General features: G+C 36.3%; 1 protein-coding gene across 1 annotated transcript in view; it reads right to left on the bottom strand.

The window, feature by feature from the left end:
- The window catches only part of Col25a1 (collagen type XXV alpha 1 chain), a 460,559-nt gene that overhangs the window by 147,630 nt on the left and 285,935 nt on the right, over positions 1-26,994 (bottom strand). Inside the window, exons 6-7 of the mRNA XM_071614023.1 lie at positions 5,639-5,665; positions 5,474-5,500 (exon numbers count right to left, since the gene is read on the bottom strand). Coding sequence (XP_071470124.1) covers positions 5,474-5,500; positions 5,639-5,665 — 54 coding nt within the window. The remainder of the gene's footprint in view (positions 1-5,473; positions 5,501-5,638; positions 5,666-26,994) is intronic.

The following is a 26,994-nucleotide window of genomic DNA, read 5'->3' as shown; positions in this document are numbered from 1 at the left end:
ACCCTACAACTCCTGACAGCAGGTCATTCAGCCCCTACGAGTCACTATAGGACCACATCATAGTCTTCAGAACTTGATGTTGCAAAGCTGTGAGGATGAGATGAAGAAAATCAAGCCTGGGCTGGTGACGATGGCACAGATAAAGCACCATCTTCATCCTCCAGGCTTAAAACCTACCTGCAGAAGTGTGATGTGTGCAAAAAAAAAAAAAAAATGAATCAAAGTTTAATGGAAAATCTGTAATGACATCTCCCTAGGAACTGAGCAGGGAAGTGCAATTCTAATGCCACAATTCATTCATCTGCAGAAATCTAATACTCCAATTTTATAGTCTTGAATAAAACCAATTGATATTTATGATTGCTATGCTGTACCTACAACTGTAAGCTTGAAACTGGCTCAGAGGAGACTGATAGAAAGCTGATGCCCAAAACCTTAGCCTACTTTCTTCCACATTAAATCATATGCCATCAACGGTGTTCAAAGATGGTCAACTTGCTTCCCATTTACCTTTTAACTTCATGTCATCTGACTTCTCTACTCTCAGTACTTAACAAAGCATATCCCAGGACTCCAAACACCAACCCAGAAGCTTTTTATGGACCTCATTCCTGGGGCTATAGATTTACCCCTATCTATAATAATTTTTAAAAATTATAAAGACTATTCTATTGGCCACGTGCCTTTAAACTAGTTCTTCCTTCAGTATTCACACTCTGCACTGTCCTGGTTCTACCTCTGAATGTTCCCTGTCTTTGCTGACAACCTGTCCTAGTCCCATTCCCCAAATATGGATATTTCCAAGGGATCCATCCTAGGCAGAGTACTTCATCCCCTCACTCTTCCTCCCACCATTTTTCTGACCCTAGCATTTCACTTCTCACTCAGGAACAGCTCAGTTCTGTAACTGTCACCTCCAGTGATAGCGCCACCTCAGAAACCCAGTATCATGTTTCTCTTTGCTATAATATCACAGTGAACTATCTCACTGAGATCACAAATTAAATATAACTAAAAATTCAACATATCATTTGTCCTCTGGATTTTCTTCTGATTGATTTTATGAAGTAAGAAAGCTGGAAACTTCAAACCTATCTTTATCTTCAACTTCAGCTCCTCCATCCAGTTAGCTCCAAGTTCCAGTTTGAATTTTCACATTTTAAAATGGAATCTTTCAATTTTTCTCCCTGAGATTACTTTTTAAAAAAAATCTTTAACCTTCACCCAGGGTCACTGGTTCTGAGTGAAAATCTAATAGAGAATGAACCCATCTCCCACCTTTTGCTTTAAGATCACTTGTCAAGTTTCTTCTACAAACGCCATCCCGGGATTTTCCTTATTTGTGTGTCCAGGTCTTAGCTTGGCACTTATGGGAAACTGTATCAGTGAGATGATCTGGCTTTCCTTTTCAAATCTCATTCTCCTTGTCCTTTCCATTTTGGGATAACTTTGTGTCAGTGTGACCAATGAGACATAAGCTGAAGTCTGCTTTCAAATTCATGGGGGAATTTCTGCTTGCTTGGAACTGTATTTTATCAACCCTGCTAATATAGACACAGACATGATGAGTGGACTTGAAGCAGCCTTCTTCCTGCAATTGCGAGAGAAAGGCAAAGAGATTCACAGAGACTTTCACAGTACATCGTGAATTACATAACTAACATCACCAGTTGTCTTCTCCATATTTGTTATTATGACAGAAAAATAAATTCAAACTCTAGCTCCCATGGGAAAAGTGGAGTTTTCTTCCATATTTTGGTGACCCATTCAGAATCTCTTGCTTGCTTGTCCAACTTGGCCCCTCCCCATTGCTGAACTTCTCACTTTGATACTAAGTTTTCAGCTTAATTAGATTTTTATAAAGAATATTTGGTAATAAAAACCCAATGGTAATACATATCAAATGATGTACTAAAAGATCTTCAGTGGTTCCCTATTGCTTGCTTAACTAGATATTCAAGTGGCCCTATAATATCACTTCATTTAATCAGCCTGATATAATTTTTCAATATTTAACCTATTTTCTCAGAAAATAGAATGCTCTTGTTCTTTAAATGGATCATTCGATCTTCTACTTCTATAATTTTGTTTAAACTATTTCCTCCCCCTGGAATGTGTAATGTCTTGTTCTTCATTTTGTCCTCTAAAGATAACCCATTTATCAAGTCTTAGCTCAAGCGTCTTCTCTTCCGCAGCATAATAACTTAATACAGAAAATTTTTCACTTTTCTAGCATCTCTTGGAATAGCTACTTAAGGCACACAACATAATCACATAGTTTTACTGAGGCACTCATGAGATTATCAGCTTCTTGAGGGCAGAAATGATTTAATAATATTTTATACATATGTTCAATAAAGATTCATGAAGTCTTTTTTCTATGTGAAGACGGTGTGAACAAGAGAGATAAGGTCCTTCTTCTGTAGTTTATGTTCTCAGGATGGAGGGGCAAATTTTACAGACAACAAAGGAATAAATAAACAAAATAGGATCATTTCAGATTCAGATTGGGCAGTGAGAGAAGTTCTCCCCAAGGAGGTGATATTTGAGATGAAACCTCAAATAATAAGAAGAACCAATCGCAAGAAGACTGAAGAGCAAGTGAGAAGTTGCTGAGTTGGGTCTGACTATGATGTGTCTGGAGAACACAGGGAGGACAAGTAGAGGGAGGGTGGTGGGCAGGTGGGGGAGGGTCAGGGAAGGCTAGTGTGACATGAGGTTACAGAGGTGGCAAGGGCTGACCTTGAAGGTCTGTGGAGGCCAAGCACAGTGGCTTGGATTTCATTCTAAGGTTTTAAAAAGGGAGTAACACGATCTAATTTACAATGTAAAATGATCTCTCTGGCGGCTGTGGAGAAAACGGATTATATAGGGTCAAGAGTGGAAGCAGGAAGATTAATTGGAAGACTTCTGCAGTAATCAAGGGTATGAGATAATAGCAGGTTGGATCTGGTGGTTATAGAAGAGGAAAGAAAAAATGGACTCACAGTCTCCATGATATTATGCACAGTAAATTGAAATATAGCATTCAACACATATATGCCTTAATATGTATCTACTTCCAAATAGTTTCTCATTTTTCGTTTCTATCATACCTTTGAGTTTTTCTGGTTTGGATCACACATTATGGCTTAATATACCCCTGTTTGGCATTTGAAGAGCCAAAGAGAAACACAAAAAAAAAAACCCTTATATAAATTCAAGGAATAGTAAGGGATCCACAACGGAAAATCACCTAACAAAAACCTGAAAAGCTGGAGTTTGGAGGGTCATATTGCTAAGTTAAAGAAATAAATCCTTTGAAACAAAAAGTGGAACTCAAAATCTGTGATAGGATGAAAATGGATGGGGTATTCAAATACAAAGACTGCATTAAAATAAAAAAGAGTGTCCAGTTAACACTAATTGCAACAGTGTGCCTTAATGATTGATAGGATAATTAATTTTCATTGAAATTGAAGATTCTCCAGTTCTAACTTACTCTTGCTTCTCTGGAAATATGAAATCTTCACATTTCTATCTTTACATGATAAATTTCCCGATAAGTAATACTACCTTAAATATTATCTTACTAGAAAGGAATGTTTATAAAATTCTCAGAGCACTGAATGTGACCTGCTTTGTTTCTAAATTAGGAATCTGGGGAAAGATGAGTAAATTCAGTGGGTTCTCATTCTCTTTCACATATGCCTTCCAGGACATTTAGGATATTGCCTATGAAGATCCATCCCACATTATGAATTAAATCCAAATTCCTTCAATACAAAGTAAAATCCTGGAGAAAATAGGATGATTTTTTTGCCACTTTTCTACCCAAAATGCTAAATGGCCCCTGAATCGTGTGAAACTTGGCCCCAGTCGGTGTGAAAACTGGCTGAAATCTATATGAAAGGCAGTCTGGGTTTGTCAAAGTAGTTCATGAACTTTGAACAAACTTTCAGGGAACCGAGTCCAAGTCTTAGTTTGTAATGCAACATGAAACCAGGTGAATTTCAGAAGGTTTCAAGTTTCATCCTGAAAATTTGGCCTAGCTTTATAATCAATCATCACTCTTGGTCACGATGAAAGCCAACACACCTTTTTGAAAAGGAGAACTGCATGCAGACTGATGACAGCTAAGCTGCGAACCACCCCTTCACTTCCTTTGCCAAAAGAAGAGTTCTCAGAATGGAAACAGTTTCCCTCTTACCTGGAAAGGCAAGTTGAGTGATTTTGGCATTGAGTGTAGAAAGAAATGATAATCAATACGTGGAGACACGCCTTGTGAAATGATCATCACCTACAGAGCAAGTGGCTAATGTCTAATCAGTTCAAGTGAATGGGAGATTTATTCCATTCCCTTCTATGCAGTAGATAAGCATGAAGTTTACTCTCTTGACCATTAAGAGAGAATTTTAGCTTGAAGCAGGTCACTGGCTAGAATAAGTACCCTGAAAACTCTCCAAGGTGTAATCATTATTTCTATATGAAGAATGAAGGATAAAAAGAAAAGTAAATCAGAACATAACCTCTATCTGGTTCAAGAAACACAAGGAGATAAGAAGACAAAAAACTTTCAGGTTTGCATCAACTGCAGTTTTTGCAAAAAACAAACCAATGAACCCCTGAAAGCCCTATGCAGTATAAATGAATCCAATAATTAACTAAACACAGTACACTTTACAGAAAGACTACATAGTTTCTGTTTTCAACCTGAAAGTTTCAAATGTGCTTTCCACTGGAAAAAAAAAATTACTCTCTTCAACCAATTACTTGCTGTTGTGCATAGTGACATGAGAAAATTGAAAGGTATGTCTGAACAGAGCCACTACATCATTGGAACAGTATGTCTGAACATTTGGATAATAAGGCACAGATGTGAAGCAGAGGACTTGGCACTACCAAGGTAACAACAAAGCATTCACCATTGGTTATAATGGTTTAAAGGGCCATATTTGAAAAGAATAAAAGATCGCCCTTCCTCTCACTATGCTAAATCATGTTACACCTTTTATCTGCCTAAAAATATGCAGAAAATCAGACAAATAAGTATTATTCCAACACAGGATAAAGAATAAATATGTAGAATACATTAATATTTTTATCTGTAATAAAGCACATTTATGCAATAACATGTAAAGTTTAACTTAAGAAAAAAACCACATGGCCTTTATGTTGCAAAACAATGCATGCAAACCCAAAGGACCCAACAGTCATTGGGAAGGTGGCTGCTGAGGACAGCTAGAAGTGATGCTGCCCCTTAATCAGTGGTCTAATTATTGCAGAATGTTTTATTTATGGGCATCAGGTTAAGATAATGCACAAAATATATACATTAGTCATTATTAAGCTTTGTCACTTACAAGCAATGTGGTATTTGTGTCAGTCATTACTAAATCATGCAGCACGAGGGCAGTTATGACAGTGGGGTGCTTTCATTAAGTTTGGAGCAGGAAACTAATTTTCTGCCCAGAATAGGAAAAGTACAACTTACCCGAGGTCCCTGATCACCCTGTTCTCCCTGTATAATTGGAAGATAAGATGACAGCTTTAGCCAAAATCCATATGTGATACTTCTTAAAAAGGTCAAAATATAACAGTACAGGGTCATGCCAATATGGATTTCCAGTAAATTAGTTTTTGTCATGAATTTTCTTACCTTATCACCTTTTGGACCAGGGGGGCCCTGAAAAAAAACAGAGAGAGGAGAAAAAAAAGTGTAATTTAGAAAAAAACAATTGCAGCTTGAATAGATCCATCAGGTCAGTAGAAGATATATACAAAGGGCATGAAGATACAGATGTCAATGACATTTCTCAATAAATTTTGGTTTCTGAACTATAATTGTATTATAATTGGAATATGAATATGGCAATACGTGTGTGTATGTAGACATTCATGCAGCTATGTTTTGTCATCAGAATGTGATATGTTGAATGGATTTTCACAAACTGAAGATACCTATGCAAGGAGATCTCAGTTAAAGAAACAACACTATCAGCAAGTCAGAAGCTCTGGTTGTCACATGTCCTTGTCATTACTCTCCACCACTTGTTAATTGCTATTCTGACCACTGTCAACTTTTTATAAATGAAATCACACAGTAAGTGTCTGCTTGTTTTTGATCAAAGTGTATGCAGTTTACTTATAATTTTGTGCATAGTTGTAGATGGTTGTTAGTGCTTTCTAATATTCCACTGTATGAATATAGCATAATTCATTCATTCATCCTCCTGTTGATGCCCATTTGTTTCCAGAAGGTTAGAAGCTCTGGGCTATTAAAAATAGTGCTACAACAAACAGCCTCATACAAATCTTTTGGTGAAAAGTTGTATTCATTTCTGTTGGGTAATAGGAGTATCCTGTTTAATTTTAGTAGGTCCTGTCAAATAGCTTTCCCAAGTGGCTTCTACAATGTACACCCTCATCTGCAATATATGAGAGCTTCAGTTGTTCCACATCATCATCAATACTTGGTATTTTCTATCTTTTTCACATTATATGTTCTGATAGGGGTGTAATAATTTCATGTTTTTAAAAAATTTGTATTTCTTCTGTGTTCAGTAAGTTGAACCCCTTTTTATACATTTATTGGCCATTTTATATCCTCTTTTATAAACTATCCACACTTTTTTCTCTTGTTCTATTGAATTGTTCTACTGCTTTGCTATAGTTCATTACACATTACATATTATATGCCATGCATCTGTATATAGATGGGTAGGGATACATAGTAGAGCTCTTTACATATTCTGAATGAGTCATTCATCAGCTATGTTAATGCAAACATATTTTCCCATTCTGTGTACTGCCTTTATATTTTCTTAAGGTGTTTTTTAAATGAATTTTAAATAAACTCAGTATAACATTTTTTTCTCTTTATAGTTGTGTTTTTTTTATTATTTCACGTAAGAAATCTTTGCCTACTCCAATATCAAGAAGAGATTCTTCTACATATAGTCTAAAAACCAAAAGCTTCATTATTTTATCTTCCATATTTGGATTTGAACTCATTAGGAACTGATTTTGTAAATGATAGAGAAAAAAGCATCCTGACTTTATCGCCTAAGTGGATATCAAATTAACCAAACACCATGTATGGAAAAGGCATCTTTTCCCCGTTGTGGTACTAGGTTACCTTTGTCATAAATCAGGCGACCATACATGTATGTCTCTTTTCAGAAATTTCTTCTTTGGTGGGCAGCTGTCTATTCTTTAGGCACTTTGAGATTTTTCTCTGCCTTTGAACAAAAGCACTAATGGGAAATACTCATTCTAGAGGTATTAATTATGCTGTCTTCTCTAGTTCTTAAATATGAAGTCATGTTTTGTGGTTCAGCCCAACGTAAGGAACTGGAGCATTTCTAAGTCACCTTTAATCTCTCAGCTGTTTTTAGCAGGATTGGGAGACAAGGACAAGCTCAGACAGGAAGTAAAGTCAAGGATACTAACCCCTATCTTAAGTTTCCCCTGCTGTGCCTCTGCAGGTGGGCACATAGCAATATTCCATCTAAATACTTTCTTCTGCTAAGAGCCAGTCACAGAGGAACTACTCTAGCTAGAGCTGAGAGGTTATCATGAAATTAAGAGTAACAGATCAGGTCTCATATTTTGTTTAATTTACATTGACAAAGAACTTTCACCTGTTATTCCTTAATCTTTCCCACAATGCAAGGCAGAACTTATTATGATAATCCTTACATAAACGTCCTAAATGAAACTCAAATCTTATCTATGTTAGGCCTCTTGTGAGTCTGTCAGGCTTCTAATCCAGTCTTCATGACTTCAAATGCTGGGGTTTTGATACTAAAGCTCTTGAACACAGATCTAGAACTGCATTCTCAGAGTCATGTCAGGTATCTGGTACCTGCCCTCAGCATTGTGCCTTCTGAAATGCCTCCCAACTGCACATTCCCCACTGCCATGGACATTGGTCCCAAGACCCCAAGAGTCTAAATGAGAGAAAACAAGGAGAGCCAGAGGGTGACAGGAAGCTAGACCCTGGGATGACCTTGATAAAAACCTTTCACTCAGATCAGTAGAGGAAAGGGACCTGGGAGTGGTAGGGGGGAGGGAGGGGAGCAGTGCCAGGGACTGATATTGGTCATTATTGTATGCACGTATGAGTATGTAACAACAAATCCCACCATTATATACAAACATAATGCACCAATAAAAAAACATGGGGAAAAAACCTAAAAACCTTTCCTTCTTATCTGCAAATTATTTTATCACTGAAAAAAAATTATTTTATCACTGAAGTGAGAAAATTATTCTTTCTTAAAAGAGAAAATTATTTTTCTTAATGTTTTCAGTAAAATTTTAATATCCTTATTAATATTTTCAATAAATCAAGTTGTAAGTAAAAATGATAGTCTACCTACTGTCTGTAAAACTAAGGAATTTACTTGGTAATTTTCACACATACAAATGTTCATTAATTCTGTTCAAGTCGAATTATATTTTTGGTAGAGCAAAGGAAAAGAATAGTGAGGGGATTCCTACCATCATATTTATGCAATAGAATGAAGACTCTAGTCTTGATTTAAGTTGCATGTCATTGAACTCTATTTTGACTTTTACATACATCTGTTGGATGTCTATAAAGAGTTCACCAATGTTCTGAGTACTGGTAGAGCATATGGTGGGAGAGGCTGATTTAAAAAGATGTGGACTGTCCCTGTCCTCAAAAAACTAACTGGCTTAGCACAATTTACTGGCATTCAGGAAAAATGACTCCTAGTTAAGTCCAACAACTTTAAGGTCAGCTTTTAATATAGACTATACCCAGGTTTTTCCCCTCTTCCCCTGCCTGCTTTTGCTAATAAGATTTCAGAGGCCAAGCCTTCCAAAGGCACTCTGTGAGGTTCTAAGGCATGTTCTAAGGCTTTTCTGTAAAAAATTTTTTTACAGTAGGGAACAGAAGCAACTCCTTTTCTCAAAGTCCAATGACCAAGGCCAAAGCCACATGTGTCAACTAGTGCTCTGTAGCTGGAGCGCCTGGAGCAAGGACGCTTAATTCACGAACACATGAAATCTTGCACTCAAAACTGAGCAATAAATACTGCTGCTTCAAGAGCGGGTGTTTTTGAGCAGACAGCATGGCGTCCTGACACCTGCCAGCTCAAGACAGAAGCCAAGCCGAGGTCAACCTCCACTCACAGCTGTGGTGGCTGCTTGGGACACTCAGCCCCCACTTGTGTGTGGGATTAACAGCAGGTGTTTTCTTCTGTTCTAACTGAAATCCCACTTTTCTTTCTGAGTTGAATTTCTTCACTGAAACCTGGATTTAATCTGAAGACCAGAGTGGGTCACCTTTGTAAACAGCATTTCAAAATTTGGGAGCTGTGGTTGTTTTCTAAGCCAAAACATTACAAATTTTTAAAAAAGAGAGAGTTCTTTGATTATTAACTTTAGTTAGATCATGATTTCAGTTTTGCTTTGTCTTTAATTTAAAAAAAAATACCTCATTACTATTTATTAAAGGATAGAGACCAATACAAATTAATAACTCTATTTGATTTACAGTATATCAGTAAATGGCATTTTGTTGTTTCCAACAACACCAAGTTTATCAATCTAATACTTAGATGTATTTATTGTTTGGGTAACAATGTCAATGGCTAGATGGTTAACTATTGCTAAAACCAAGTTGAGATCAATGAAAAGGAAATAAGGCAAAATTAGTATAGTAATTAACTAGGCTGTGAGTCAGATTTATATCAGGTTTCTTTTGGGATTCCCCACTTTCTTGTCTTCTCTAGAATGTTGGAATTTGATCTATAAAAGATGTATTAAAGCACACTTTAATAAATAAAAAATTTGAAATGATTTTTCTAGATAGATTTATGCAATTAGGTCTCTTTACATAAATTCTAAAAGGTACTAGTAACGTTCATATTTATTAGTGTTGATAGTAGTTGGAACATTTCTTTTAGGGAACTGTTAGTGTTAACAATGTGGCACTCAGTTAACTAGTTTACTGTCACACTCTTTATAAATTTTGGAGGCAAACTTCAAAGTAGCTCTTGTTCAAACAACTTTAAATTCAGCAATTATAGTGTACCTTTCTGTTTGTTCCAAGTTGTTGATGTAGGTCTTGGCCTATATTGATTCTAGTCTCCCAAATCTATTTCTTGCTCAACAACTAAGGTTTTAGCTATTTTTCCATTCTCTATTGTCTATTTCAATTAAATGGGAAAACTAAACTAAAAGCATAAAGAAGTACAATGAATAACACTCAGGAAAATATTGGATTTTAATGTACATTACAGAAACTGAAATGCAACTGGCAGAGAGAGAGATTCACCTGGTTTGGGCATCCCCAAAAATGGTCTTTTATTCATTAGAACCATAAATTTTACTTCTTTTCTTTTTTTTTTTATTTGTTAAATTTTACTTATTTTCAACTGGAAAAAGTAAAGAGGGACTAATTTTTAAGATAACAATCATGAAAACAAAATCAAATTCTGCTAGTTCTGCTAAAGCTAGAAAAAAAGAGACTAGGAGCAAATCCTAGGAATTCTTGGCAGCCAGGGCTGATGGGATAGAAGTGAGGTTATGATTTCTAGCCCAGAAAAGCGTAGATAAGTTTATTTTTCTGGGCTAGAAATCTAACAATTTTTTTTTCTGGTTAATTTTTTCATTACTGTAGAATTATGAGGACAAGCAAGTCAGATTCTCTAAGCATTTATGGCTGTCATACAGGAATCTGGAGGAGGGACATGTAAGTCAAGTCTCAGTCTATGGGATAAACACTGTGTTGTGGGAGAATGGAGAAGAAGAGGTAGGAGAGCTGGAGTTGAAAGGTGCTACTGTGATGTTGTCCAGAGTTAAGGGAGCCTGGGAGGAGTGCTCAGAAAGATGGGAAGGTGTGTCTAAGGGTGAGAAGGGTACGTGTTATCAGAGAAAGACAAAGAGGTTTGGACAGTAAGAACAGAAGTGGAGTGGGGACTGGAGATAGGGTATAGTGGAAGAGAGAAAGGCTGATCAACTACACCCAGGTGTCTGGGTCAGATTCTGTCTTTAATTTAACAAGAGGAGATGAGATGAAATGAAGCCTGCTTTGCTTTGTGGCACTCAGAGCAGGGAGTGTTAGGGCTCCCTAGGAAGTTGTCACTTTAGTCCAGGAGAGAGATGGTAAAGGTCTGAATTAAGTTATGGTAGTGAGGACACGTGGCAAGTTCTAGATTTGGGAGACATTTCTGAGGCAGAACCAATGAGACCACCTAACTGATTGGACAGGGAGGCCACCGGCAGATCAACATGGTTTGAGTAGGTCCTGCTCATTGGAACAGTTACAGTTCTGTGAACTTGCAGAAGAGCATTGGCCTAAGTCAGTTCAATCTAGACCAATGCAGCAGTTCAGAGCGAAATGAATCATATCAGGTTTAATATCCGTGTTTAGGGTTGTATTTCAAATCCAGAGTGTTGGTAACTACAGATGGTCTAATTGAAAATAGGAGAGAGAGAGAGAGAGAGAGAGAGAGAGAGAGAGAGAGAAGGAGACACAGAGATAAAGAACTGTCATCACTACCAAATAAGAAGTGCACAGATGATACATCACAGCCACTGTGCCACCACCACTCTGAAGCCACTATTCTTCCTTAATTTCTGCAAAGAGGACATCTTTATTGCATTTCCAAACAGACTATAAAATTCCCATATTTTAAAAGAATATTTTTCCTATTCTTTCAAAAAGTAATAAAACAGGGTCTCCCACCCCAGCAGTTCTCTGAAAACACAGGGCAACGCCTTGGTCTAATGTTGGTCTTCTTTCTGAAGGGCTCAGGCACTCTTGCAAACATCATTTTATAAATATTCACAGTGTCCCAGGGAGTAAGAAAACATGGAATATCCAGTTTTTCTCTTGCACAACTAAAATACAAGAATTAACTCTACTGATTGTAAGACTTCTGCCTACTCCTTAGATCTGTTATTGACTTGGCCAGGGGTGTAACGAGACGTGCACTCAAACCATATAAAGAAATTGAATTTGAGACCCTAATTTTTAACAGGTATCTGAATGTGCAGAAAACTATACTGCAAATAGTATTAATGATTGAAAATTTAGTGTTTTATTTGAAAAATACAATGATCTAAGGATGAAGAGAGTAAACATACTGATGTCCTTAAATCCAAAGGAGTCTTGGAATATGTCCCGAGTGGATGGCTGAAAACATTTGGAGACTATGCAAGTTTAATATAGTTTACCTCCTTTGTTCAGGAATCATTGCCAAAGAAAACAAAACAAAAACTTCATTGTAGTTTTCACCACATTACTTTAATGAATAAAACAAGACTGAACTTTAAGTCCTAGAAACACCTAGTTACCTCTACCTTAAAGTAGGTGCTCAATTAATTCTTGCTGAATTGAAACAGAAAGAATGCAGTAAAACTTTCTGCTGTTCAAAGCAGAAACATATAAAGAATAATAGAAGAACCAGATTTGATGTTGCTGCAGAAGAGCTGTTTATTATAGTGTCAAACTCTGCTAAGCCAGGGAAGGGAATTATAGCTATAAACAGATTTATAGCTTCAGACTTTACACTTTTCATTTTACATTGAAGATTAAAAGTGACCAAGCAGAAGGGGGTAGATATAAGAATATCAAAAACAGATTCTTACTAGAAAACTAATTTTTATAGCTATTATTTTCTGGACATTTTCTGGAGTGAAACAGTAACTCAAAGGTCTTTTGTGATGTCCGCTTGCACCCTGAATGAGGGACTATATGTGGCCATGGTCAATCTTAAATCATAAACAGCTGCCACAAGGAAGCAATTAGTGGGTCTAGCACTAGAAGAAAATTTAGAAAATCCAAACATTAAAAAAGAACTCTGAAAAGTAAGACTGATGTTATGGAGTGAAGGGCTTATAAAACAGTGGGGATCAGGGACACTCCCTCTGGCTTTCTTTTCTAACACAATACAAATTAAATACAGTCACATCGCTTCTCCTGCCAATCAAAACTAAAGGGTCTATTCTTCCTAGCATCATTATTTGCTCTAAATGTTTTAAGAGATTGCAAAAATTTTCTTTGATTAACTTTGAATTTTTTTATACTTATTTTTTAAGAGGTCAAACAAAACAAACTCCATGGTGAAAGACTTGGAATTCTAAACATTCCTTTTGTGGAAAGAAAGTATCATCTTGCTCTCCATGTGGCCACAGTAGCCCCTGTGATTTTACAGCTAATGGTGTAAGCTATCTGCAACACTCTTAGGTATTCAAATGTATTCAGAGATACATCCATCATTAAGCCCTAGGTTTAATTTATAATCTATTTCAACATGTTTCCTAATACACCAGTCCAACATAATTTTGTCCAGGCTTCTTACAAAGGTTAAGATGATTGGAAGGTCAATTTGATTTTTTTTTTTTTTTTTTTTGCTTCATTTCTAGTATCTTATTGAGCAGTATGCATTTTGTGAAATGCAGTTGTGCAGAAAAAAGGACAAAGGCAAGATGTCCTTTAAAGCCTAAGGAGATATTCAGAAGGAATGAAAAAAATCCCTTACACCTGTCAGGTGAGTTTAAGAGAATCTGAATCTCAGGACATGGATATGCTTCTCAAACTTCCAATGTACATTGGATATTCATAATTTTGGCTGGTGGCTAAGATGATCAGAAGCTCTTACTAGAAGCTTCGACAACAACCACACCCTCCATGTTTGGATTCTTCATTATTTTCCTCCTCTCTCTCTCTGTGGAGTGAACATAACACTGCGCCTACCCACCTGCTTGTCTGCTCCCCAACTTGGCCCTACTTGTCCTTTTCCTCAAAACATCATGACCATTCCCTTTGACTTCCCCCCAGAATCTCCCAACACATTCACTGACTCTCAAAGACAAGAGCACCATTCCCTCCTTTAAATGTACTATCTTCTTTCCTAGCAATTCTACCTCCTTCCCAATGTAACAAATAGGTTAGAGAAAGAAAAGAAGTTAGATTTGTGGGAAGAATGAAGAGGGAGCAGAGAAATCCTATTTTTATAGTCTGGTTTTGGGAGAAATAAAGGAATATGAGGCAAAATACATACTGCTCCCAGGGGCACTGCTCTCCATCAAGAAAGGAAAGCTGAGATATGGAAGGGAAACTGCTTCTCTAGTCCTGTAGGACCTGGAAAGGATCGATCCTGAGTTAAGCCAAATAAACTGGAGCTTTGGGGAGAAAGGGCTGACAAAACCCATAAATGTTCTGATTGCTATAATTTGTGCCTCAACTTTTTTCTTTTCACTCAACTTCCCTTCGTTAGCTATCAAATACACCCCCAGGCTTCAACTTGACTTATGTCCTCAACACTTTTTCAAGCTATAGTCCTGTATTTTCAACTACTCACCAGATGTCGAAGCCGAGATAGACCACTATTAGCTCAAATTCAACCTTCTCAAACCAAACTTCTCCATTTCTGCTGCAAGACGACCATGATTACAGACTTTCCCACTTTTGTTAAATACATAACCACTCCTCCCTGCCTAAAAGCTCAGTTTCACATTTGATTCAGCAAATTTAATCTAAGTCAAGTCCTGTAAGTTTTATTTCCCATAAAATCCCTTGAATCTATCCCCATCGGCCCATGCTGGCTGCCAGCTTCCTTGTCCACAAGCCCCTCTTGACGTTTCCTGACTCTACTCCACCCTACATGCTTTGGTGAAGCTTGGTTTTCTCGCTGGGCATGGAGGCACAGACCCATAGTGCCAGCTATTTGGAAGGTTGAGGTGGGAGGATCACTTAAGCTCAGGAGTTTGGGGCCAGCCTAGGCAACACAGTGAGACCAACACAGGGAGAACATTTTTTTTTTCCTAAAGCACATTTCTGAACATATCATTCCTCAGCTCAAAAAACTTCAGGGGCCCATTTGAAAACCCACCGAGCAGAAGCAGCCATGGGCAACACTCCTGAATGGGTGTAAAAGCCATTTGGCAGCACTGCTGACTGAATCAACTAACTGATCAAACAGTATGTGCTTCCTGATGTAAACTAGGAAGTAGACTGTGCCTTTATAACATGTTTCCTAAAAATTGAAGCAAACTTAATAAAACCTCTAAATGTAACTTGTAGTTTAGAAAAAATACAGAAAGTAGGGGAATGAGTTAAACAACACCATGAGGAAATAATTAGACCAATACAGAATGTGAGAAAACACACACACACACACACACCAAATGTCCTAGAAAAATTTTTAAAAAAGGGAAACTACTATAGAATACCAGAGACTGAAGGATTTTAATAATTAAGGGCTCAGTGTAGGCTTTGAGTGTTGATTCAAACAAAGTATTTGTACAAAGACATTTTGTGGACAAATGGGGGGAACTTGAATTCAGACTGGGTATGATGATATTAAGGAATTATTGTTAATTTTATTAAGACTGTTGATGATGTTAAAATACACCAATAAAAAAAATGATAGAGTGTCTGCTTAGCATGTGTGAGGGTCTGGATACAATCTCCAGCACTAAATAAATAAATAATAAACAAGTGGAAAGATTTGTGAAATAAGATTAGAATTTGTATTTCTTAAAGCTGAGTGACAGGTGATGGGTCTAGGTCAGTTTACAATACTGTTTTCTTTTTGAGTGTGTTTGAAAAATTTCCATAAGTAGTTACCTATTTTTAAATTCATTTACAAAGGTCCTCTGATTCCTACCAAATCAAGAGTGATTGTGCCAGTGTCCAATTCCTTTATAACCTGCAGTTAATTTTCCTTTTTGCCTTATTTCTCCTCTCCTCCAGCCAGCCTTGAATACCTGCTGTTCCCAGAGTGACCTTTGCTACTGTCATTTTCTGTCAAATAAACATCAAAAATGATCATATTGTTTGGAATGATTAGAGCACATCTTTCATAACACCTCTTACTTGGCAGCTGAACTATGGTGCTACTTAGAGTCAAAATAAACAGGACACTTTTGAGTTTCTGAAGGAAATTTCTGTCCTTTCAGTAAAGTCCCCTCTCCCTGATCCACCCCACTTTGGTTATAGTCAGCCACTGGTCCACCTTGGATATCTCACTTTCCTTAGTATCACCTCGTCCTCCTTCGGATGTGCCCTTTCTTGTGTTTCAACTCCTGAAACACAAGCTCCTCTTTCATGAAAGGTGGCTCACCCTGCTGGAAGGAAGGTTTGTTCACCCTAAAATACTACCTCCTAGGCAGGAGAAGGACAGTCTATCCTCTTTGCTGGGGAAGAAAAACACTGACCTTGGAGTTTTATATGTACTAGCACATGACCTCTGGCAGGTCATCTAAATTCTTTAAGCTTCAGTTTCTTCATCTGTAAGATGGAGTGAAGATAATTACCTCCAATGGGAGCTGCAGGAAGCAATTAAAAGACCAGGGTTTTCTGTAAAAGTTACTTCCTTTCACATCTGCTTTAATTCTAATGTGTAGTTTTGTTCCTTCTACATGGTAAATATTTAATAAATACATTAGCAGGTTTCCTGCAACTGTTACTCACCAGGGCCAAAATTAGTATTCTCTTAACAGCCTGTTGGCAATCAAAAAGTGACAGATACCTGTGTGCTCAACTTGCTTCTAAGGACTGCTAGTGAATACATGAGAATTCAGCTAGAAATTCTATCTTTGGGGATCACTATGATTTCTCATCTGTTGACTCATGACACTAGTTCAGAAGAAGTAAGACTAATAGCAAAAAGGCACAGTAGTGCATGCCAGTGATCCCAGCCACTTGGGAGGCTGAGGCAGGAGGATAGCAAGTTCAAGGCCAGCCTGGGCAACTCAGCCAGACCCTGTCTCAAAATAAAAAATAAAAAGGACTGGAGATATGGCTCAATGGTACAGCACCCTTGGGTTCAATTCCCATTACAAATCCATCCATTCATCAATCAATCAACCTTGCATTGTCTTCGGGGGTGAAACAAACACAATTCAATGAGTTCAATAGGAAAAAAAAAAATTCTCATAAACCTAGGCAGATAGTTTTGGCTCCTGTCTTCCTTTTCCCTGTGACTCCAGACTTTGAGAAAGAATGTTCTATTTTTCAATCTTCCCCTCATTCAATACGAAGTCACTCCTAAAATCACGTCAATGCTGCTTTTAAAAAAAAACACAATGCTACTGAAATGACTAAATGACCTCCTACTTGCAAACCCAGTGACAGTATTTCACAAGCCTGGGTGCCTTCCTTAGCTTCTTTGGCAATGTTTTCCTCGGGTCTTCCATTTGATGGTGCTTTCTTGGTCTCCTTCCTCAATCCTCTTCCTTTCTGCACTTCATAACTAATCTCACCCCTAGCTTTTCTTTCCCCTCTACATTCACTTCCAAACTTTCAGCTACTACTTGCCTACTCTATTCCCAGCTGTGGCTTCTCTCCAGGACTCTACTTGTGTCCACCCTACATCTTCTCCCAGATAGCTTGTTCTCATCTTAGATCACTATGTCCACCATTAAGACTGGCTAGTTCTTTTCTAAAATTGCATACTTTCTTCAGGGCTCTACTGGCCCAGATTGAGGCTTGGTATTAATTAGATAAGGAAGATTTTCCTCTGGATGGTGGTAGCGCCAGGCCAAGGTTCATGACTTGGCAAGTAGAGCATGAAGTGATTTTAGAGAGTACCCTGCCCTTGGCTGAGCCCTCTTGTACAGTGCACAACTTACACAAATGTTAAGTGGCAGGAGTGGTGGTGAGTTTATGGCAAGTATAATATTTCTTTCAAAAACTCAAAACCCTACTGTGCTTTTTCTAAAATTCTCCATAACTCATGTTGCCAGGTATGATGCTTCAAGAAAGGTGCCTCTCTTCTAAGTAAAATGATAACCAATATTTATTTGAGTATGTCAATTGAGGATGTATCATCTTTGAATTACACTCAATTCCATGTATTTCTTATAAAAAGAATTTTTTTCTAAATGTAAATTATTAAAGTAGATTTCTACATGACTTAAGATCTTAAATAATTAGCACAAATATGCAAATATACTAGTCATTTGGGTAGGGGGAAAAATACCTGAAGCCATAAATTTCACTTACAGAGGGAGGAAAGTCTTATTCTTTATGTTAACTAGGTTTAAATGTGTTCAACAAAAAGAAGGCCTTTTAAAAGTCTGAGATGGCTCAAAGTACATTGATTTTATTTCAATAAAGATCAAAATTTTGAATTTAAACTCTGTCACTAAAATTCTTTGAATTAAAACACTATAATTAAGGAGAATTACATTATTTAATTCAAAATTTTGAATTAAAACACTATCATTAAGAAGAGTCATGGGGCTGGGGTTGTGGCTTAGCGGTAGAGCACTCGCCTAGCACGAGGCCCTGGGTTTGATCCTCAGCACCACATAAAAAAATAAATAAAATAATGGTATTGTGTTCAACTACAACTAAAAAATAAATATTAAAAAAAAGAAGAGTCATAGGCTGGGGTTGTGGCTCAGTGGGAGATGGCTTTTCTAGTATGTACGAGGTACTAGGTTCGATTCTTAGAACCACATATAAATAAATGAATAAAATAAAGGTCCATTGGCATCTTAAAATGTAAAAAAAAAGTTATCACACATACAAATGTGTACATAACTGTTCACTTTACAGAAGGTCCTATACTCTAACCATATCCAACAGCAATAATCACTTTTCATGAATTTCCTAACTTTCAGACTGAATTATTTATCTAAAACATCAAATATGTTGAACAATTATAAGATTAATACCATATGACTGTTTCAGTGAGTACTCATGAGAGAAGTACATATGTGGGTGTTTATGCACAAATAGGCTTTAATAACACTGATTTAAGTGCTTCATTAAGTTAGGTATCAAGTCAAACCAATCATCCTCATTTTACATTGAAAAAAGTTAGATAACCTGCTCAAACTCATCTAAGTTGTAAGTGGTAGACCAGAATTTAAACCCAGGGGTCTATCTCCAGAGCCCACACTTTCAACTCCATGTGTGTTTCACATGCTACCTTAAAAATAGACTTCTAGTTCATTGCATTAGACAAAGGAGAAAGAAGGGAAGAGGGAATGGGAATAGGAAAGACAGTAGAATGGATCAGACATAACTTTCCTATGTTCATTATGAATATACAACCAGTGTAACTCCATATCATGTACAACCACAAGAATGGGAAGTTATATTCCATGTATGTATAATATGTCAAAATATACTCCTCCATCATGTATATCTAAAAAGAACTAAATAAATAAATAAATAGACTTCTAATCCTGAGCAACAGGAGCAAGGCTTGGGGTATCATAAAACCTGATCTTAAATTATACTACAGAACTATAATAACAAAAACTGCATGGTATTGGCATAAAAACAGAAACAAAGATGAATGGAATAGAATAGAAGACATAGAGACAAATCCACATAAATAGTCATCTGATCCTTAAGGAAAGGTGCCAAAAATATACACTGGAGAAAAGACAGCCTTTTGAACAAATGGTGCTGGGAAAACTGGATATCCACACAGAGAGAGTAAAACTAAATCCCCATCTCTCATCCTGCAACTAAAAATAAATCAAAGACCTAGGAATTAGACCAGAAACAGCAAAATTGCTAGAAGAAAATATAGAGGTAACACACCAAAACATTGATGCAGCCACTAACTTCCTTAATAAGACTCTTAATGCTCATGAAATAAAACTAAGAATCAGAAAATGGGACAGCATTAAATTAAAAAGCCTCTGCACAGCAAAGGAAATAAGACTGTGAAGAGAGAGTCTAAAGACTGAGGGAAAATCTTTGTTAGCTACTCTTCCAACAGGGATTAATAATCAGAATATATAAAGAACTGAAAAAAAAAAAAACTTTAACACCAGAAAACCTCACTCACTCAATAGATGGGCCAAAAATATAAAGAAACATTTCTCAAAAGAGGAAATATAAATAGTCAGCAAATACATAAAAAAAAAATGTTCAACATCCATAGCAATCAGAGAGATGCAAATCAAGAGTAGACTGAGATTGCATCTTATCCTAGTTAGAATGCCAATCATTGAGAATACAAATAATGATAATGCTGTAAGGATGTGGGCTAAAATGTACACTTATATATGGCTGATGGGACTGCAAATTAGTACAAACACTTCAGAAAACAGTATAGAGATTACTCAAAAGACTGGGAATAGAATCACCACACAATCCAGCTTTCCTACTCCTTATTTATCCAAAAGAACTATAATAAGCATATTATAGTGATATATGCATACCAATATTTATAGCAGCTCAATTCACAATGGCCAAGTTATGAAAACAACCTAGGTCCTCATCAATAGATAATGGATAAAGAAAATGTAATATACATACACAATGCAGTTTTATTCCATTTATATAAAGAAGAATAAAATCATGGCATATGCTGAAATGGATAGAATTAGAGAATGTCATGCTAAGTAAAATAAACCAGATTCAGATAGTCAAGGGCTGAATTTTTTTCTCACATGTGGAACTAAAGAGAAAAAAGAAATAAAAAAGGGGGGATCTCACAAAAGTAGAAGGAAGATCAGTAGAATAGAAACAGGGGAACAGGGGGAAGGAAATGGGAAGAGCTAGGGAATCAAATCGACCAAATTATACTAGGTGTGAATATACCACAGTGGATTCCAATTTTATATATGACTATAATGCATCAATTAAAACAAATAAATAGAAGGAAGATCAATAGAATATAGTAAAGGGATCAGAGAGAGGGAAGAAAACGGAGTAAGTGAAATGGAAGCTATATGCATTTTATGAGTGTGTCAGAATGAACCTCACTACTATGTGTAACTCTAATGTACTAAAACTTTTTAAAATTAAAAAATATATACTGCTAAAAGCTGATATCTTCAGTTAGTTCAGCCATTTAATCATATGCACATAAATTATCATTAAATACAAATTAGTAAATGCATATATATTTATTTTTTTAACAAAAAATTATTGTGGGACTGAGGGTATAGTTCAGTGGAAGGGTGTTTGCCTAGCATGTATGAAGACCTGGGTTCAATCTGCAGCACCACACACACATACACGTGCACAAATTTATCGTGTGTTTTCTACTTATTAACACTGCATAAAGAAAATGAGATACAAAACTGAGTGGTTTGGGGAGTAACAGCTTCCATATAGGTAAGTATGGGATTAACTTAATTATTCACGAAATTCTACATGTTGTTCACCTTAATTCAGATGTTATTAAGAGGAATGTATTTGCTAGAGAATATGGCATAACACTGGTGATAGAAATTCTTCAATTTCAGTGGGATAAAATTGTAAACTAAATTAAACTTTGACATAATATTATACCATTTAAATACACGAATGATAATGTAAAAACATAACATGGATTCTAGTAAGATAAACAAGCTGTTATATTATGTGCATTCTTAATACTATAAATCATCTGGAGTACAATGGAGGCTTTCATATCACATTAACCATGTACTTAAAAATATCAAAAAACGAGTAAAGCATTAATATTTGTATTATTACCATCTTTGTCATATAAAATATAGATAAAATGTATGGGGGATGATAATATTTTGCAAGTTTAGCATGATTTATTCAATATGGACTCCATTACCAGCTTAATATGACAGTTCTATTGTCAGTTGAGTAAAATCAAGACTTTCTCCCAACATGTGTGCACACGCATGCACTTATTTCTCAAAGAATGTGTATGTCCTCCCTCTGCCCCCAAGTCAGACTATGCGAATCTGGAAAAGGCTAGAAGGGAACACAAACATGAAATATGGGAATTGCTAAAGTGTTAGGTTAGAAGGAGCTTAGTATATAATTTAAAACATATGAATGGAAACTTAAATACTGCCCCCAAAATATAATACTTTATCTAGGAACAATTCCTTACAAGGCATACACAGCTTGGATTTTGTAAATTTTAGCAAAATATTGTGAAATGGCAATGACAATATCAGAAAAAAAGAGAAAGAAACAAAAGGGATTTGGGTGAAAAGGCAATGTGACATCTTCTACTTCTTTTCAAGTGTATCTGAGAAAACACAAATGGAAGCCACACGCCTCCATGTGCAGTTGTCTGATGGTATTTGCCTGTGGTTTTCTCTTACATTTCTTTCTCACTGGGTAATACAGAATTACAACACACACCACTTCAGTGCTCCAAATTCCTAAGGGAATCATAGCTTCTTCATGTTCACATGCAACTCCAAGTCCGAGTTACAAGAGGGCTTAGAAACTGTAAAAACTTTATGTAAAAAAAAGAGAGTCTTGATATGGAAGGGTAACCCACCTATGACAATGATCCCACTACTTTACATCCTCTATTGAAGGTACAGATAGGATTATATGGACCACAGAAAATGTATTTTTGAGAAAAGTGTATGATGGAATTCTGTGAACCTTTTAAAAAACAACTAGCTTCTACATTTTCTATTATTGTAATGATTTATTAGTGGGAAAATATTAATTGTGTATTATGCCACAATCACTATAAACTACTTAAATACTATAAACTACTTAATACACAATCACTATAAACTACTTTCTTTAAGATTTGCTTGTTAAAAATCAAAGACAACTCTTGAACCTCACAAATAAATCGTTAGGAAATAAAATATCAGAAGTATGACCCTGGGTTAGTGCTGTTTATTTTCACCAAAGGTAAGATGTCAATATAAATAAACTCCTTCCTACAATTAAAGAAAACAAAGGTATCTAAAGTCTACAAGCCATATGGAATCAAGATACTGAAACTGATAAACGTTGAGTAAAGTCCCAGCTCTCAGAAACCTCAAAGACTTGTTTTGCATGTCGTTATTTACGACATGATGTTACTGGCTGGGGCATTTAGTTAAAGTACAAAAAAATTGATCATTTTCTCTTTCCCCCAGCTTCTATTTCCTTATGCTCTTCTATTTGTTGAACTGTTGTTATGTGCAAAGAACTAAGTTAGATGTTGTGGAGAGTAGATCTTGTCCCTGAAGATCATAAAAGCTGTTAAGAAAGTAGAAAAAAAGATGTTTATAAAGATACAACTGAAAGAGGAAGAAGGAGAAAGGGTATTAATATTTCCTGAGTGCTTGCCATGTTCGAGGCACTACATTAGACATTTTACATACAGCATATTATTTTAATCCTTTCGCCATCTGTTGAGATAAGATAGTATTATCTCTGCTTTACAGATGGGAAAAATGACCCTCAGAGTGACTGAGGAATTCTCCCAACATGGCAGTGCTTGCAAGTGGTACAGCGAGGATTTGACTTATGATCTGTCTGACTTGAACATCTATGCCCGTTTTTTTCAAGTGTATAATATTATAAAAAGATGAACAGATAAAGTAATGTGGGAATCGAGAAAAAAGCAGAAGTCACGTTTGGGTAAGGGAGAGTAAAGACATCTTGTTAAAGCAGCAGCATTTCACTATGCAAGGTGATCACGTTTGGACACGTGAAAACCGAGGGTTAAAAGGGAAGCTGTTTACGAGAAAAGGCAAAAAAAAAAAAAAAAAAAAAAAAAAAAAAGTTTTTGATGAGAAAAAAAATTAAATGTTTTCATTTCATCTGGGTTAATGCATACAGTCTAGAAAGAGCATCATTGAGAAGTTAATGGAAGATAAGTCTGGAAAACCAACCAAGTCAGAGGATGTGAATGTCAGGCAGGAAACTAGATTCTAGTCTAAGTGGTAAACATATTGAGACTCAAAGCTTCGGGGGATCATAAGAGTGACATAATCAGAACCATGGCAGAAAATGTTACCTGGCCAAGATACACAGGACAAGGTCGATAGAATACTCCATTCCAACTCTCAATGCCTCCACAATAGTGGCAGGAAAATGCCAAATATTTATTTTTCTCTGCTTTTCTTATTGCAGCAAAAATGGCCAGGTAACAGGCATGTCTTCACAGTGTGAGGAATGGAAATGGGGAAGTCGGGGCCAAAAGAAATGGAAATCCAGAATCCTGTCAAGTAGTCAGTGAGCTGGGACATTTAATCATTCAATCCACCATTAGCATGGCTGTATAAAACTATGACTCTCTCACTTAGTTGGAAAGAGGAAAGGAAAAGGAGGACATGGAATGAACAGTGTAAGGTAGAAAGGGCACATAGGGTTGGGGAGTTAGAGGATATCTCCGTGCCAGAACAGAGTTACTTGAATCTGGACAGAAATCCAATTATTAAAACTAAGACATGACACCAGGACTATGCTTAGAACAAGGTACTGATCCTGAGTCACCTGCATACAAACAAAAGGCCTCCTTAAATGTTTCATGTTTAAGGTCCAGATTGAGCTTGAGGATTACTCAGATATGCAGATGCAGTGCAGAAACACAGGTGAGGTTAAAGCCTTCCTTGGAAGTAATAGGTCTGGAGATTTGAGAACTTCCACACTTTATTGACCAATAGTATTAAGCTATCTAACTATCACAAGAGATGTGAATTTTTTTTTTCTAAATTAGACATGCAAATGGCCAACAGGACATGTAAACATGCTTAGCACACTGTCAGGGAAATGCAAATAAAATCTATAGAGAGATTAATCTCACATCTCTTAAGATGGCTATTTTCCAAAAAGCAAGATATAAGTGTTGGTGAGAATATGGAGAAAATAGAGCCCTGTACATTATTGGTACGAAAGTGAAGAATCACCGTCATTATGGAAAACAGCATACAAGTACCTGAAAAAATTAAAAACAGAATCACCATTTGATTCAGCAATCTCACTTCTAGGAATATATTCAAAGGAAATGAAATCAGCATGTTAAAGAGATCTCTGTAAGTCCATGATTACTGAAGTACTTTTCACAGCACCCTCAATATGGAATTAACCTAAGTGTTCATTTTCCTTTCTCAGCTGAGTAAGAAAAATATGGTGTATATATACACAAAGGAATACTATTCTGCCACATAAAAGAATGAAATCCTGCCATTTGCAAGAATATGGATGAACCTGGAGGACACTGTATTAATTTAAATGAGCCAGGCACAGAAGACAAATACTTCCTAATGTCACATCTATGTGAAATCTATCCATAACAGTCAACATATAGAATCAGGATAAGTGTCCACTGATGGATGAATGGAGGTGTGTGTGTGTGTGTGTGTGTGTGTGTGCATATACATAATGACAACAGAATATTATTAGATATGAGAAGGAAATACCGCCAGTTTTGATAACATAGATTAACCTGGAGGACATTCTACAAAGTGAAGTAAACCAGAGTCAGAAAGACAAATATATATGATCTCACTCATATGTCAAATTTAAAAGAAGCTGAATTCGTAGAAACATAGAGTAGGGACTATGGGTGGGAGAAATGGGGAGATTTTGGCAAAAAGTTACAAACCTTCGGTGAGTAGATGAACCACTTGTGAGGAGGTAACATTGTCTAGCATGGGTAAAGGTGGATGATAATTCTTTTGTTGTAACCATCATATGGTGTAAATGTATTTGAAGTCATCACTGTCCACCTTCAATACATTCAATTAAATATTTAAATTAAAATATATAATTTTTCAAAATAAAAATAAAACAGATTCATTGTAAGAACAGAAGCTGAATCTGTTTTATTCACCATAATTTGTCTTCCTGTGCCTTAGTAGGGGTTAAATAAATACTTGTTGAGTGATTGAATTTAATTATGTTAATATGAGTTACTGAACAAATATCAGGGTTACTTTCATTTCAATAGATTATTTCTCATTGTCTCTAGTTTGTCACTTATTTTTCCCTCTTTTCACTCATGTTTTTCAAGTCACTGTGACATTATTTACTCTAGTGTGTCGTCTTCCCCCTCCAAAAATTTAATGTCCCTTGATTCAGTCAAGTCACAGAAACATCCCCTCCATTCATGTTCTGCCTCTTTATTTTTTATTTATTTTTTAACCTTAACCCTAGATGCTAGAATTGCTTTTCTTCTTTCTTTCTAATATCTTTTCATTATTTCGTTTCCCATGTCAGGAACCTTCTCCCCACTCCCCCCACCAGGTAAATGCTAACACTCACCTGTCTTCCCTAAGCTCTCCTTTCCTATCAGCTTTATACTACGTATTACTGCGTATTACTGCGTATTACTGCGTATTACTGCGTATTACTGCGTATTACTGCGTATTACTGCGTATTACTGCGTATTACTACGTATTACTACGTATTACTACGTAATAGGGTCCACTGCCATTTACTTCTCAGTCTTCTTCACAATGTCTTATCCTTAAGTCCATCTAAACTGTGTTCAACTTAGGAAGATGATCAGAACGACTCACTGAATAACTCCCTCATAACCAACAGTCTTCAAAATACAACCTTATTCATCTGGAAGCTCTTATGAAAGAACATGTGATATGGAAAAAAGTACTAAGGAAGAGTTCTACACCTTTTAATATTGTGAATAAGATGAGGTGAAATGGTTTAAAACTATGCAAAAAAAATCATTGACATAAACTTTTGCACAAGAATAACAAGTGCCTAGTTACAATTCTGTTCAAATCTTTTTTAAACGGTAAAAGTGTTCAAAAGTCCCAATTCAAACATTTCTGATTTTCTTTGGAAGTTAACTGTTTGGAAATCTTATTTCGTCTTCCCATGGGGATTATGATATAATTATTATATAATCTACAGGTTATTCCTAATCCCTCCAAATATTCTTATTGTAGAAACAAACCATTAATTGGTACTTGTATCTTAATGAAAAATCCATCAAAAATTGGAATTTGACATTTAGAAATGTATCATTCAGAATACTGCTCAACAGGAGTGGATATTCAAAGGAGCAGGCAGGCTAGATAACAGAGGCCACAGGTGATATGGCTATGACTCAGGGAGTAGGAGGAAACTTGGAAATAAGGGACAACTTATTTACATGGCAAACTCTCTTCTTTTTTTCCACCTCCCTAAAGTAGTTGCAGAAGGAGATGGGAGAAAAGGTAAGGAGGAAGTTTTTCAATGTTCATGCCCTTCCCTTTCCCATAGTTAATGGCATGTGCAAAGGTTAAGAAGGAAGAGGATCAGAGGGAGGAAGTGTAGGTAAATTATATTGAATTTTACACCCACACAAAAAGAGGAAAGTGAGGGAAACTAAAAACATTGATATTTTA

Source organism: Marmota flaviventris, chromosome 7, assembly GCF_047511675.1.
Source record: "Marmota flaviventris isolate mMarFla1 chromosome 7, mMarFla1.hap1, whole genome shotgun sequence".
Lineage (NCBI taxonomy): Eukaryota > Metazoa > Chordata > Mammalia > Rodentia > Sciuridae > Marmota > Marmota flaviventris.
The sequence above is the reverse complement of the archived record's forward strand: the minus strand, read 5'-3'. Positions and strand labels throughout refer to the sequence as shown.